Raw genomic sequence first — 17,358 nt, forward strand, 5'->3', positions numbered from 1 at the left:
AATCATTGCTCAGTTCAAATTTTTCAGCTATTTGAAAAGAACAAAAATATTAAAGGAAAGAGTCGTGGCAAAATCAGTCAAAAACTGTTTATTTTTGTTGTTAAATGTATTTGGTGATTGAATCATCTTGTTTGTTTTTTGAAAATAATCAATGTTTGTTGTATGTAAATAAACTTACACATTTAAATACATGTACCGGTATTAAGAATTATATGATTATTACTGACCCAACACAATGATACATTTTTCAAAAAAAAAAAACATCAAAAAAGGTTGCCAACCACTGTTTTAGATTCATTTCTCATTATTAAGCAGCACCATTAGATCTTCCAGAGGAATCTCTCCATTGTAGGGAACATTTTGATACATTTATATTACCACAGAAGGATTTTTTTTTAATATTACATTGTTATTGTTTTTTTCATTCAAAAGCTTTCAGGCACAATTTTTGCAGCTTTTTCAGAGCGAGAGAGAGAGCATGTTTTCATCTTCCAAAGTCTAGATGCATTTATAAGCTTTAAGAATACCAGAGTTGATCTTCTGTACTTACTAGTCTTAAATATTACCATTTGATATATATAATAAACTTAGTCATCTTAAGTTGCACTACCAATCCTTCTAAACCTACTTACCAGCCTTAAGAAGTACCATCTGATCTTCTAGAGGTAATTCAGTAAAATGTGGAATATGTTTTGCCCACTCCACTAACTGATGCAACTGTCTATCAGCTGCTTTACAAATGTTAGCTACCGGCTCTTTCTAAAATAAAAATAAATCAGTTTATTTCCAATATAAGCACAAACAAACATCATTCATATTTTGTTTACTGTCATTTACAAGAAATACCAAAAAGAAACTGTTGTTAGATAAGTTGTTTTTGATATCCATGCTAATACCATTGGAAGAAATATGATACCAAAGATTAAAATAATGTTAATTTATAAAACATTTCAAATTGTATGAACAAAAAGTGTTGAGGACAGAAAAAAAGTCATTGACATGTGAATATGTATTTACAGATTTTCTATTTGTCATAATTTAGTTTTTCTATGAATTAAGAGATGATAAATACCAGATATAGAAAACTAATTATCATGAATTATGATATCATAGTTTGGGTTTCTATTTTTTATTTTATCTTCTCATGTTTCCAAGATGCTTGATGACTGAATATTGACTGAAGCATCTGGTGGATAAGCTTTAGTGCAAAAAAAAACAGAGGTTAAAAAATTCATCCTTTTGTACTGAAATGCTCATAGGGCTAGTGCTTAACTCTGGACCAGTGACACAAGCTGATGCCAGTCCATTGCAGGTTAAACCCCAGCAAATTGGGGTAAAGTGTTTTGTATAAGGACCAATAATTAGGCATTATGTGCTAAAAACAAATGTACTGCATAATAAATAAGAAAACACTGCACTTACATTCATGTCTAGCTCTTCGTTCTTGGCTTCCACTCGAAGTTCGGCTTCTAATATTCTTTCTTTAGCAATGTCACAAGAAGAGCTGCAAGTACTCTCTACTTCATTCTCATTTCTATCTTTCATACGGTGTCGTTCATCTTGAACCGCTTTTTGGCAAGGAAAGGAATAACAAAGAGCTTTTGATGAAACTTATTATCTGCTTTTAGTAGTCAGTATTTACAAGGAACACAACAAGAGTAAATCATTTTTTTTTACTTCATTCCAAAAGTATGAGCAATCAAACATTTATATCCTGGGATCACACAACTGGGTAAAAAAAAGTGACATTATTATCCTATGGAACTATGGAATAAAAATTAAATTTACACAACTTTTTTATAATTATCACAAAGGACAGTAACAGTGACATTTTCAAGGAAAAAATTGCATTAAATTTATTTCTCGTAAAAAGTAAGCCACACTAAATCTGTAAATGTTATGTAATTTGTATAAATCCAGCACACTTTTAGATGTTTGAACAAATTAGCACAAACTGTTGCCTTGAAAAAAAAACACAGATACAAGGTAGAATTAAATACAGTAGAACCTGAATTAACAGGTATCTCGCAAAAACGAGCACTGCACCATTAAAGGCTGACTTTTCAGTCTTTCTTTTTCTACTATTTGTAACCAAAATAAGTCTTGCAATAACGGGAATTTTGATATTCCAGATTAAAAGCAATTGTCTTCAGTCCTGTTCTCTATACGGGAACTTGATAAAGTAGGCAGTTATCTTGTATGTCTGTGCTGTATACCACTAAATTCCAAACATCCCAGAAGGATGATCAATATTCAAACACTCGCAATATTTATTGGATCAGCTCTGAACCGTATACTGTAATAAACATTTTCACAGATTCAAAGTGCAATCTTATTACTCTGGGAAATTCTTGTTGTAATCACTGTAGGATATATAAGCTGATAAACTGCACATCATATTCTGTGCATGTGCTTTATTGGTCTTGAGTGTATCGTATCTGTAATTCACACCACATAACAACTAATTATTTGGGGGCAAAACACAGTGTTTTAGCAGGAAGCACATATTGCAAAAAACATAACATAATAGACTAAAAACTGCAAGTCTGGACAATGTCATATGGACATATGAAAAGGCAAAGTGAAAGGTCATTCAGACTCCTCATTTATTAAACCATGAAGACCAAATTAAATTTAGCTCTTCATATAAATATATATATATACTAAACAAACAATTAAAACATTCAATGGAATAGAATATCCCACACCATTTGGCAAATAATCCCATAAGTATTAATGCTTACCAAAAAGAATATTCTGTCAAATGATAATCTACATATGGAGTTCCAAAGATTAACTAAGTTGATCACTCATAATAAAAAGATTTAAACTCTTAACAATCTTAAACACCTGAATCAAGTCATCTTAATTATTCTAAACTCCACAGAAAACAATTCTAAACTTTAAGCTTTCTCCTTCACCTCAAGTTTCTTAAACCAGGAATATTCTACTACTCTGTTTCTGTACTCTTTACATGATGTTGTTCTTCCTCTATTAAGAGGATCAAAATTGAACAAAACATTCCAAATGAGGCTTCACTAATGTTTTATACATCCTTACAATAACATGCACAACAGTAAAATACCATGTAGGATAAAAAAATCAAATGAGCCACAAAATAATAAACCTGATAACTTGAGCATTTTCACAATTAAGGAAGTTCTCCCTTCTTCATGGGTAAATTGCAAATTCTCAGTTCACCCCTGAAGAAACAAAGTTTACCTTCCATAAGTGATCAGGTTATTGGATATCTTGTTCTGTGGTTACAGTAACACCTTTAATCCTAAATTAAAAATTCCTTTTGAAGAGAACTCAAGAATTCTGTTTGATCTTTTCATCACAGCTGAATAATCATCAGAAGGTTAAAGGGCTTAATCAACAAGCACATTTAATTTTTTTCTTTTTTGTGACAACTAATTCTCATATTATATAAAATGTAAGCCGTATCCAAAATACTATACATCAAATGTATAACTTTAACCTTTCCCACATTGAAACTCATTTCCTGTGTTCTAAGCAACTGAAACTCTGAAGATTTGTTGAGAAAGAAGCAAACCTTACCAACATCTTAACACAGTCAGTGAACTTTTACATGTTTTTACCCATACAATCTACACAATTCTCTAAGATACATAATAAACAATACATGAAATTGTTCTTAATATTTTGAATTCTGCAGTCTCTTATTATATGAGAAACATCCTTCCACATCCCAATCTAGCCTGATAGCAGTCTTTGCATATGACATTATGAATTTGGTATAAATCCAAAGAAGTGATAAAAGATTTGTCTCTATACTTTACATTATGTAGAAAAATTACAATTTTGATGTCACCCCTTTTTGAGAATTGTGCGTCTATTTCAAAGTGAAAAACACTGATTTATCTTCATTCTTTGCTTACTACCACAATGCCAATTTTGTATACACTTCATAACTTTTTTCCCCACCTCTCTCAACACTTTTAAAATAACAGGTTTTGAATACCCCTATTTCTTCCTCAACATTTTCTTTTTGAAGCATATGAATCACACTTAGTAATCTTTCAATTATCAGAAGTTTTCTCTGTGTCAATAAACTTCAGAATAAATAACAATTAAAGTTCCCAATGACTTATTTTCCAAGCTTCTTTAAGTATTAAGATAAATTTTGTCAGGGTTACAAGCTTTTCTATCAAAAGTTTCCCAAGAGTTCTTAACAGTTTTTGTTTCTACAGAAGTAAGATTTAAAGAAAGACCTTCTCCTTCTTTAGTAGAAGCTATAGAAAAATTGGTGAGCACTTCATGATCATTCCTTTTCTCCATGATAAAGTTCCACTTATAACCTTTTGAAAGACCAGTATTATCCTTGACTCTCTTTTTGTAGTTAATGCAAGTTCAATTTGGTGAATTAACAACAGCTTTCTTGACTTTTCTGTTTAATCAGATCAATTTCAGCATCCTCAATTTTAACTTTGGTATATTTCATCTATCATAAATGCCCTGTTCATTAATTTATGGATGGATGACTTTCAGTTGGAGTACAAGAATTTAGTATGAATACACTCATTTTCAGTGAGCTTAAATGAACTACTAAGAACATTCCAAGTTTCATAAGTATGAATGCCATTTAGATTAGTCAACTAATTTTTCTCTCTCATACTTTTATGGAGGTTCTGAAAAGTCAGCTTTCCTAGAAATGGAATGTCAACTCAAAATTGATTCTATAACTGATAGTAATACAAGCAAGAACAAAAAACTACTGGTGTTATGATCAACAATACTCAAATGCACTTATACAACTTCATTTCAAACCATATCTTCTTCAGAACTAAGAACAAGGTTTAAAATAACATCTTCAAAGGTAGGATCTTTCACATGCTGAATGAAAAAACAATGCTCCACAAACTCAAAACAATTCTTCAACCTAATATGAAGAAGAAATATTTACATAGTTGATTTACCTAAAAACAAATAATTAAATTCTCCCATAAAAATAAGCCTCTTTCTCTTGCCAGTGTAACTAATCTACCTAATCCTATTGATATCAGTGTCAATGAGAAAATAAGAAAGGCTATAAAATATGGCAATAAGCATCCTTTTATACTTGTTTCAAGTACATTAAACAAAACACTTCCTAAAGTTTTCCAATTTTGGTGATATCAGTTATTTATATTACACAGTTCTTTATAAGCTTATACCTTCTTTTTTGCAAACGAATTTTCCCTTTCCTCACTTCAATTTTCACACTTCAAATGGAAGAACTTAAAACTTTCTAAAGTAAGTTGTTTCTAACCAGGAAGCCATAATAACATTTTATAACCAAAGGCACAGGCTCCATTACATGACATTCTCTATAATCAAACTGGCTTTGCTAATGGCAGCTCATATTATTTAACCCTTAAATTACAGCTTTCTTACATACTGCTCAATACTGGTAAGGTTAGCATATTGCATCTTATTTAGAATTATTTTTATTTTTGTCTGTTATAGCATTGGTGTAAAAAACTGATTAATTCAAAAAATTAGGTGAAATCACTCATTTTCTAATTAAAATACATAGTAAACACTAGCAGTAATTAGCATAATTAATTGCAAAACAAACATAGATAAATATTCTTCTAAAAAATAAAGTATTTCTCCCATGTCTTTAACTGAGGCTCCTAAATCTCTTTCATATCTGACTGGTTGACAACAGCACTTTTGTGGTACAACTTCAATGAGAAAACCCAATAATCAATATCCTTTTCTCTTCCCAATTCTTCTTTTTGTATCTTTGCTTTTCTTTCTTTTTAATTCTTCTTTTCATTCCCCTTTTTGATGGCCATATATTTTTCCTGCACTTTCAGAATCTCAAACTTATTCCCATACCTTTTGGCCACTTACTGAGAAAAATATTTAGCCCTCACTGTTGATGATAATTTTGTTTAAATTTGTTTGTATTGCTCATGTGTTATAAGGGATTATTAACAAACAAAATCATTGATCAACAAGCAATATGGTGCTTAAATAGTTTGGAAAAAATCATTTGAAAATCCTCATCAATGGTTTTACATTAAATTTACAATTCTCAGCTATTCATGATATACATTTTGTTACTAAACATATAAGATGTTTTATATTGTTACGTCTCTGGTCGTTAGTTAATTTTCTGTAAAAAATTCTTTCTGAAGAAACTTCAGCGATACAAGTCCTTTCTTAAATAAAACTGGTTTATTCTTTCTCAATACAACTTTGCAATACACTTAATTCCCACAGTCATGCTATAACAAATGCTATAATTCACAATGGATGTCTCACGTGCTCAACTCAACTGTCCGTATCTATCTCTGTCTGCAGTTCAATTACACATTGTTGCCGTCACTTCCTGGCGGCTTATATATACAAGAATACCGCATATCTAGTAATCTATCGAGGCTTCAGGAAAGGACGTGAACATTCAAGAATATGATGTGTTACTGGCATCACGTGATCCCCACTGTCATAACAATATTACACCAAGGTAAAGAGAAATACCAGTGCTTGAAAGCTATATATACAACCTCAAAACTTTTTTGTAATGAAAAAAATATTAAAGTTCTGAATACAAAAGAATGAAAAGAAGTACATAACATAAGCCTAATAACAGCAAACCACTAACTGTTCTTGCAAAAATTATGTAAAAAACATTAACCCACACTATATTTCTCTTATGAATTTTATCAGATTGTAAAAATACTCTACATTTGTTTGAATTTTAAAAAGTGACCTATCTAATAAATCTAAGATGGATCATATGATACAAAGTACATTTTATAAACACCATCATTTGCAGATAAACCTGACTTAACAAGTTTTATCTTTTTCTTATTTTGGCCCTACAGGGAATGTCGTTCTCTAATTTGACATTTATCTATACTTAGACGATTGCATGATCAGTACCAAAGTCAGTTGTTTCTTTCTTGTAGGTCACTGAATTGTGAAGTTAAAATTTTTACCATACCTTCTCGTTTCATTCCCATAACCAGACATTTCTGGTAGCGACAGTATTGACACCTGTTTCTCTGACGCTTGTCAATAATGCATTCTCGATCTTCTCTGCAAGCATAGGTCAGATCCTTTCGTACAGTGCGTTTGAAGAATCCCTTACATCCTTCACAACTGTAAAACAGACAAATACTGATTTTGTTTCATTTGGACAAGTTGATCCATCCTTTTTCTACTAGCTTTTTTACCAGTTTTTATGGAAGGAATAATGTTACAAAAATAGGATTATTTGTGAGGAGGCTCATTTACCTGGGTTAAACTGTGGTTAACAGCATCAGTCTAGGCTATATCTAAAATTTTTTCTTCCACCAATACAAAGAGTAAGTGATATTAAAAGCACTGTGAAGTTAACAGATAGCACTATTTCTACCTATTTTAGTAATATCACCAACTCAGCACATATTTATGTTTAAAAGATGATTATTTGTGTTAGTTCTATTTCATTTGTCAACCTCCAAACCACAGAATGAATGATTTCCCCACAAAAATTCAAAACATAAGTTTGCTGATAATAGAAATATAAGTACAAAAAGGAAACAAATCCACTAAAAACAAGCAATAGTATTTATTTCTATTTCATATTTGCATCATTAAATCAAATATACTTGTAACTAACAAAAAAATATATTACAATTTGAACTGGTACAATTATCAGCATCATATAATCATTTGCTCAAATTTCACAATACAATATTTCATTTAAAGACAATCCTGAGTAGGAAGTTATTGTGTTTGGTGCTCTTCCTTCACGAACATCACAAAACCAACCAATGCTAAAGACTTCCAAATTTTTGGTTTTGGATTATGAAATTAATTTTTAAGCATGGGTTTCTTCACAGTAATAAAGAGTTTATTTGTGGCTATTATGGTTTAACCAGTTCTCTGTTTTTAATGTACAAGTACATGAAATAAAACTGAAGGATGTAGTCAAAGTTCTTTATTTTACATTTAAAGTTTTTAAAAGTAATGTATTTTCTTCTTTCTTCTTAAATGAAGTTTACTGGTCTCATTAATTAATTAAAAACATTATAATTTTTGCCCATGAAGTGCAATTCATTATTTTAAAAACATATTTTTTTATTTCACATGTAGTGACTTATTTATGTCAAAACTATTTTGATTTTTTTATCTGGTATTGAATATGTTCCAGAAAAAGATTGTATAAACATAAATAATGATTCAGTAAATATATATAAAGTGTGTGTAAGATGTATATATAAAATAGACATCATAATTTGTTGTTTCTCGTTTTTATATTTATTTATTTATGCAAAATTTTTGTAAGTTTAGATTCTTACAATTTCATAGAGTAAAAGTTGGGCTATTTGAAACTTTTAAAAATTGCATGCATCCTGGTCATTAAGTAAAATATCTTTTGAACAGTTTTTTTTTCACAGGTTTCTGTGGTTTAAAAATATTATAAATAAGCAAAAAAAAAGAGTTAATATATGAAGTTTGATGTTAAATTAATTTAGTAGTTAATGGCAATAAGAGAGAAATATCTCAATTGAATATCTAAAAATTGTGTTAACACAAATAGGCATCATCTAATCATTGTTATATGGAAGAATGTCATATTTGTATTTTGTAAATTATTTCTTCACGTTTTAAAATTTAAAATATATTGTATGTTTCTTTAAAATATATCTTTGATGATAAATCTTGCTAATTAGTTTTAAATATTTGGCCTATAGGTGGCATTTTGATATAGATTTAATTGAAAAGTCATGTTTGTTTGTGGTCCAAGGCAAAAGAGGATTCATTAACACAAGCCCACACACACCCCTGGTGACACCCTTGATTGTCCCTTTCCATTGTGAAAGGCGGGTCCACCAATAAGTGAGTAAGACTAATAGTATTCAAAATTGTATTTTTTTTTTCAGATAACTAATGCATTAACCAAACAGTTTGATAAATTTTCTATCTGTGGAGTGTACAGAATTGAGTTGGACATTTAATTATATCATATCTTCACTAAAATATGAAGTTCATAAATTTCTGAAACAGGCTGTGGGAGGAATCTGTTCACTCCAAACAAATACACAAGTTGAAAGCCAAATGCACAAAAGTATTCTTAGTGTGCATTATTTGATTATCTTTAGTAATCAATAATACATTTGCTTTTCCTTTGCCATATTGCTGCTTTTATGAAGCTTACTTCTCACCTGCTTTTACCAAGCAAATAAATTCATTCCATATTTTATAACATTATTTGAAAGAACAACAATCCATGCACTGAAAAAAAATAAAAAATTTTGTGCATTCATGTTTTTGTTTTAGATTTTCTAATAAGTGAATTTTAATAAAAATATGAATCGCTTTCACAAAGAAATAGGATTTTCATTCCCAAAATGCTGAATATCAGTAAACTGTGGTTTACAGATGATTGTGAAAAAAAATACATTTGTTTGCTGTTAGAAAATGTTCCTCAGTAGCATGTTAATGCTAAGCCCCATATAGTTCATCGTGTAACAGTTGTAATGAAGAAGTTAGATAATTAGTTCTTTCTTATTCCATTTACAGTTCTGACCTAGTAACCATGTGACTTCCACCTTTTTAACTTTTCTAAGATGATCTATGTGAACATTAGTTCTAGACAGCTGATGTTCTTATATCATCTGTAAGCAGTTTAATTCATAAACTACATCTATATTTTACCAAACTTCAATGATAAAACTCAGTGTTTCTGTGTTGAATTTCAAACAAAGTTACTTGAGGGCTATCTGTCCCTAGTTTAGAAGTGATAGACTAGAGGAAAGGCAGCTTGTCAACACCACCTACCACTAACTGTTGGGCTACTCTTTTACCAATGAAAAAAGGGATTGACCATCACAATATAACACCCACACACACATAACTGAAAGAGAATGTTTGGTGATGGGATTTGAGCTCATGACCCATAGATTGAGAGTCAAGTACCCTAATCTCCAGACCATGCCAGGCCCCAAAACTCAGTGAAACAATGGAGGGAAAGAGTTAATCTTAATGTGGACTATTTAGAGAATTAATTTCTGGTTCTTCATCACCCATTTTGATGTATTTGTTGGTTCTAATATGATGTGAATAACCAACCAAAAATATAATTCAATTTTTTTTATGTACACCTCTTACACTATCAACTTGACATTTCTAGTTTATGTAATCTAGATATTATAAACTTGAATTGGACTTTCGGCTGAATTTAAATCTAGCAATTATGTACTTATGAGTTACGTACACCTCTAGAACCCATTCCTATTTCATCATGCGACTACTTACTCACATTGTTAAACAACAGTTGATCTAAATGGGTGAAAATAAATTATCTATTTCTGAGTGCCCCTAGTTTCTAAAACCTAACTACCTACCACAAATTAAAAAAGAAAGATCTAATATATCAGTAGAGTATATTTTATTGTACAAAGATAAATTTCACAGTTTCTACTCTAAATCTTTTAAAGTTCACACATTAGATACTTACTAAAATATTTTTATCAATTATTATGATTCATAACTTATGCTAACAAAATGAATTAATGTACACTGAATGGAATTTGAAGTTGAAGGTACCTGATGATGACAAAACCTTCTTGAAACGTTGTACATTTGCTGTTATGTTAAACTTATATTAAAGTTTTTATTCATTACCCATTCAAGCCAGCATTATTAAACAGCTTAATTATTGGTTTGAGTGTAATTTTGTCATGGCAAGAGGATAGAACAGGAATATTTTGGAAATAATTTGTTTGAAACAAAATTATTTTAACCACCATCCACATTATGAGTTATTTTGGTTAATGGCTTTTTTGAACTATTAAGTAATTTAGAAACAAACCCCAATAATAATAATAATAACAGATCAAATTGAATGTATATGTTATGGCCATTATTACAGACTTCCTATTATTACAGTCTTCCTATTCATATATTGAATTTACATTGACTTATGTCCAACGAAGGTGTCATGTTTGGTAACTCTAGTATTCTCTCAATGATCAAACTTAGTGATCTTGAATAGTTTTCAAACATTTTTGATTTAAACAACTAACCTAACCTGAATAAAGCATTTTGCATTTACTGGATCTAAGTCATGTAACAAAACTGTAAACAGTTCTGATATTGAGTCCCTTTAAAAAGCTCTAATAAGATGTAAATTAACATATGATTATTACTATATTCAAAATTGTAATACACCCCTCATGTATTGTGTTAAGATTCAATAACTTGACATTAAAATATCACAGTTGTGTTTTACCATGGTTCTGAATGAATATTTTAAGGCAGTACCCTCTAGATGACAATGTTATTATTGTAACTCATGTTCAAGTGAATGCTAGAATTAAAGGAAGTGTTTTGCCGTATTTGTTAAGCTGTAAAACTTTGCCCAGCGCAACTGGTCAAAAATGCTATTATGGCATTACTAGAAAATGTCAATCAGAATATAACAAGTGATAAAGTGAACTTTTCACACCATACATGATCTCCTAAACGTTAAATTTTAAGGCAAATTAACATGTCACATGACTCTGATGGGAGAATATTGCATACTGAGATAGAATGTAAAGTATTTTCATAGTGTTATCTGAGAATCATAATACTTTATCAAAAGTCTTTTTAACTCAACTATAAATCATAAAGGCTGGTAAACACTTACTTAATAGTAATTCAATTACAGGGCAACAACAACAAAAGTAAGAGTTTAACAAGCTAAGTTATATGTACTTGTTAATTAATAACTTGATAGTTATTTGATGTTTGCATCAAATATTAGCAAACAGTTGCAAATTATTGGTCAATAAAGTCCATGTCTTTATCATCTGTTTAGGTTCACTTTTAGTAAAATTTAGTAATTCTACCCTACTGTGACAAGTATTCTTCTATGATTCCCTGGGGGTATAAACAGTGCTGAATTTAGAGGGGATGCAAGTGCAACCCATGCAATTGCATGGGGTCTCTAGCATCACAGTACAGCATTAGAGCCTCAAAAGGTCTAAACCTGGCCCTCCTTGTAGACTGTAGTTAGCTTGACTGACCCTAACCACGTGTGTAAAAATCTCATTTATAAGCACTGTTATACATCTTGTTCTCTTTTTATGCAATTGTAAGAGCATCTCACAAGACTGTTGTCTTGACAAAAAAAAAAAAACTAATTAACATATACTTTTATGTTTTGAATTCTTTTGAATAGATACAAACCTGTATTGAATTCTTTTTTTTAACAAGTGTGCGTCCCATAATTCATCATTTTCTTGAATTGGATAGTTTTTACATTTACTTACAAAAGTATTGGCAACCCTTCCCACTACACTGAAAAGAATGAGCGATCGTTTTACCCTTGATGCTGACTAAAACACAGAGGCAAGTGAGTTCACCTTACCACATTTGTTTTTTTTTGTTGTTTTTTTAATTCATTAGCTATCTAGATACAAAAGTGAGATTTCCTTGACCTAAATTACGGCATGGGCAGTCTTTAACTTAGGTCTTGGGCTTTCATGTATATAAGAATTGTCAATGCTAGCATTTATGACTGTGTGAACTAGAAAACGATCTTAAAAGAAGTTGAAAGACTGATTGTATCATGACAAAACTAACGATGCCTTATCAACAGCTCTACATGTAAGAGTTATACAAGATTTTGTACTACACGACACATTTAAATAAACCACTTTAATAATAACGTATACGTCACAAAACACTAGCAGAACATAAATGAAAGTTACGAATGTTTGTTGATCAGCTATACTACTTTTTATTTTAAAAAGGGCTTATAAGTTTCAAAATCATACACAAAGGAACCCGTAAAAGGCCTTTAATGGGCTGTTAAAAGACCGCACCTACTACTTCTCAGTGAAACTACAAAGACTAAAAAATATTAGCATCACGTAGGTTATTTATTGCGCCGCTCAATTACCACTTTCATAGAGATAAACACTAAAATAGCATAAGGTGTGCATTGAATATACAAAATGAACATTATCACGTTTCCCTATCATTTCATGTCGCTACACGTGGCAGCAAAATGGGAAAAAATTATTTAGAAAGATGACAGAGTTTGGTTAAAGCTTTCTAGTATGCCAATATAAACTTTCAATATATGTAAGATGGGAAAATTATATAATCCTACAGAAGTTAAAGTACAAGAAACAATTATGTTAAAAATCAGTTTCATTTTGTAATGTTCTAAATGTTCGTATACAGCTGTATATGTTATCGCCTCAAATTATTTTGTTGTAGAATCGCAAACAAAATGGTGGTAAACTAGTGACATAACTCGAGTCTTGGTATAGTAAGTCTCACCAGACTTAACTGTTTATACATTCATACATTATTATTAATTACTGATTCAAACTCTACTTTAACAACATCACCATAGGCAAAGCTAAGAAGAATCAGAAAATATCTAATAAAAAATGCTTTAAAAGATGTGGTATCTGTTTAAGCCTAACGGTAGCTGCACAGTAAAAGCTCATGGATATAACCTGACTGGCATTCGTTGTTTTTTTACGGTGAGTTGAACAAATTCATTATATTGTGTATATGTAGCTCTGAGTCTAGTTTAATCTTACATACGGAGAATTTTATGTAGTGTTCTAAAAACCATGAGTGAAAGAAAAGGTGAAAACGTTATAACGCGTCAACCACACCACATCCGTTATATCGAGTGCCGACGAAGCGATTTCGCCAAATACAAGGATTCATCAGGCTTAGTATGTGACGTGTCACGCATAGTAGTGATCTAGGCACTATATACATCATTAGTTTTTTGAAAACTGTTATGGCGTGAACCAGATCAATGAAGCGAATTCTGCTAATTATCAGTTCTAAATCATTTACAAATAAAGTTTTTTGGGTAAGAGTAATAACACAAAATTATTTATTTATTTCTAAAACTTATTATTTCCTTCTTTAAATCATATTTCTTTTTTTTAATTATCTTTTGCTATTATTCACAAGAACTGACGAAACCAGCAAGCTAGTTTTCTTGTTCCCGGAGCGGATCAAGCAACCACAGCGTCAACGGGAAAAAACTACGTGAGAGAAAGCAAAGGATAATATGCCATAATAGATCAACCATTCTACATCGGTTTAGTGTTAGAAAAATACAGTAAGTCTAATAATATTGACTTATGACAATTGAGAAACATGTGGTCAAAAATTTTTTATCTGAATAAGGATAATGTGCATTCAAAAATTCTGGATTAATTTCATGTCTAACAATACTATGGCAAGGTTAATTAAAAAGAAAAAATATGCAAACATTACTCAGGTTGGCTGAGTTTGAGCAACTATGGTAGGAGTCATCTTCAGTTTCAACAGAGTCAATCGAAGGCTAGTAGTTAGTGTGCATGACTGTGGATCAGTTTCCGTGGTTCGAGCCCCGTTACCGCTAAAAATATAAAATCATGCTTCACACTCCAGAGCCGTAAGTGCATTATAGGAGTGATTATCAAATCCCACTAATCAACTAGTGTAGCCCAAGAGTTAGCGGTGAATGGTGTTGACTATCCATAAACTCCCATAATTTACCGTTAGGAAAGTAAAACTGTGCAAGTCGTTTGGTAAATTCCCCTCTAGTCTATAACTTGACAATTAGGGACGGTGAGCGCAGATAGTCCTCGTGTAGCTTTGCGTGAAATTCAACAAACAAAATAAACAATAAACACACCAGGAGTGAAAACGTTGTACCTGTTTTAAAAATATTCTTCCTTACTGTAAAAGCTGTAACTTTTAATTAAATAAGATAAACCAAAGTTTTACTCTGTGCAACCGTGTGGATTGTCATTTTGTGCATAGTAAACCTACGTACTTTTCAAATATGATAAAACAACCTTGTATTACATGCGTAACTTACAGCTAAGTGATAAAAGTTTATTATTTTTTAGCGTTAAATATTCGCAAAATAACTGATAATAAAAATTTAAATACAAGTAAATTAAGAAAAGTTTTTATGTATTTTATGAAAAAGTAAATGCTTTTTCAATAAATACACAATGTGTGGTTTGGTTTGTTTTGAATTTCGCGTAAAGCTACACGAGGGCTATCTGCGCTAGCCGTCCCTAATTTAGCAGTGTAAGACTAGAGGGAGCTAGTCATCACCACCCACCGCCAACTCTTGGGCTACTCTTTTACCAACGAATAGTGGGATTGACCGTCCACATTATAACGCCCCCACGGCTGAAAGGGCGAGCATGTTTGGTGTGACGGGGATTCGAACCCGCGACCCTCATATTGCGAGTCTGGCCATGCCGGTCCAAACACAATTTGTGGATGTTTCCTTCTGTATTTCACTAACTTTTGTTTCTACATCGACTTTTACTGATCAGCACATTTTGTCTTTCACACTGTATACTCAAAGAAAGCGGGTCTTTGCTTTGGTTTATAGAAGATTTTGTTCTAAACATTGAAATAAATAATTTTGAAACGTTTTTTCTTCCCAGAATTTAGGGTTGAACTACAGGACACAAAGAAGGAAAATTATTGTCTTATTTTTGTTGTTACCACCTACAATTTCCCACTTCTAATAAAATATTTAGTTTCAGTTTTACAAAGATCTTTCACTTCCAAGAAGTTTCAGTTTTACAGAGATCTTTCACTTCCAAGAAGTGATAAAAGATGTTGTTGTATTTTGTTTTTTTTAAATATACTATTTAAACTTTTATGTAATGTCTCAATAGTTATTTGATAAATACTAACTTTAAAGACACAGAAGGTGAGAAGGGTAATTAAAAGGTTTTCAAAACTATAGTGTTCGTATAAGCTAGTGCCTATAACACCAAATGCCACTGTCCATTCAGTTATTCAAAGAAAGTTAACATTCTAATTACCAACTTCAGTATCTTTAATGTATTCTGTAAGTTCAGTGAAGTATGCAGTCACTAGAAACTTTTTACCTAAACATTTAAAACCCTACATAAATTTACAAGCGGTTATTTGCAGAATCATTGAAAATTAAAATGCTTTGTCATCCACTACGTTCCAAGAAAATTTATAAAAAACAAAAACAAATAAGACAAAAGTATAAAATACGTTGTTATAATATACTAGAAATAAAAACATAGATGTAATAGCCTAGCTAAGATAAACAAAGCATTTAGCAACAGGTTACAAATGTACATTTTGCTACCACTTTCCAAAACGTACAAGATCTATTTACCCCTACACCATTTAAATCAACAGGTGAAGCCCCCTCATATCACTGTATTAGCCATGTGATCAGTTTACTAATCACACATTTCTACCCTACTTCACGAGTGACACGTGCCCAGATACGTTTTACAGTGTGAATGTAATATCTTCCAAAAGGATACATAACACAAGAAAAATAACCTTAAATCTCAAAGTATCTAAGCGGATACACACCTATAAACGCCATAGTGTTTTCCAGACGCTCGATCTCCACATATTGAACACAAATGTTTAGATCCAGACAGTGGATGTGTTGGAAGATAGCGGGAGTCTTGCTGTGACGAAATCTGTAAAAACGATTTGGAATACTTTCAACAGTTACTTTGATGAATAATAAACAAAAAAAGTATAATGGTATAAACAATTCGAAGTTACTGTATTCTTTATGTGGTAACATACTGATGTTCTGAAACGGATTTTACTTAATGCCGGTACTCCAGTATTCTCGCAATGTTAAAAGGGCGTATGTTTAATCCTTATATAACACGTTTCTCTTTAATTTACTGAAAATGGATTTTTGCAAGACACTACTGTTTTCAGCTTTTTTTTTTGTACGAATAAGTTAAAATTACATAATGCTGACTGTACGTAGTTGAGTCATCGTATTTTGTATTACGTCATCAATCGACTTTTTGTGGTGTTTGGTAAACAAGTATATTGGCCAAAGACTTAGAATGTAGATTATTTTAACTGGCATTTTAAGTACAGAAAATCGCATTTTCCCAAATTTCCACAGTGATTTCCGCTAAACAGATGACAGAAATTCCGTAATCCTGGCACGTTTCAGCCCAGAAACGACGTTACTTTAGGCGTTATACCTTTGGAATGTAGCTGGTGTGAACCTATATGCTACGCAATAACCTTTAAAAAGATCTAACACTGTGTGGTTACTAAACCCACTAACATCAAAACTTTAGTTACTTCACTCTAAACAAAAATAATGCATTCTTTTTCCTGCCTCCACCAAAATAGTAACTTTTCCAAACTTATTTTATTTCCATGAATTATTATATCTGTTGTTTGTGGAAATCAAACAGAGGTATTTTTGTCTTTCATGAACGTGTTAATTATGTTTCATTTACAGACATCTAGAAATATTATTAGTTTGAAACTACAAAAACATTACCGATGAATCAACTATAGTTTGTTTATTTGAAGTTAAGCACAAAGCTACACAGTGGGCTATCTGTG

General features: G+C 31.3%; 1 protein-coding gene across 5 annotated transcripts in view; it reads right to left on the reverse strand.

Moving 5' to 3' along the window:
- LOC106467346 (retinoic acid receptor RXR-alpha-like) overlaps positions 1–17,358 on the reverse strand; it is a 43,203-nt gene that overhangs the window by 14,076 nt on the left and 11,769 nt on the right. For 2 of the 5 annotated variants that reach the window (XM_022395504.1, XM_022395506.1), the window contains 4 exons: positions 16,342–16,454; positions 6,959–7,116; positions 1,423–1,598; positions 633–759 (listed from right to left, as the gene is read on the reverse strand). In XM_022395504.1, coding sequence (XP_022251212.1) covers positions 633–759; positions 1,423–1,598; positions 6,959–7,116; positions 16,342–16,454 — 574 coding nt within the window. Of the gene's footprint in view, positions 1–632; positions 760–1,422; positions 1,599–6,958; positions 7,117–16,341; positions 16,455–16,750; positions 16,802–16,873; positions 16,970–17,358 lie in introns of those variants that run through there. The other 3 variants (XM_022395508.1, XM_022395507.1, XM_022395505.1) reach the window with 3 other exon arrangements.

Source organism: Limulus polyphemus, unplaced genomic scaffold, assembly GCF_000517525.1.
Source record: "Limulus polyphemus unplaced genomic scaffold, Limulus_polyphemus-2.1.2 Scaffold2579, whole genome shotgun sequence".
Classification (NCBI taxonomy): Eukaryota; Metazoa; Arthropoda; class Merostomata; order Xiphosura; family Limulidae; genus Limulus; species Limulus polyphemus.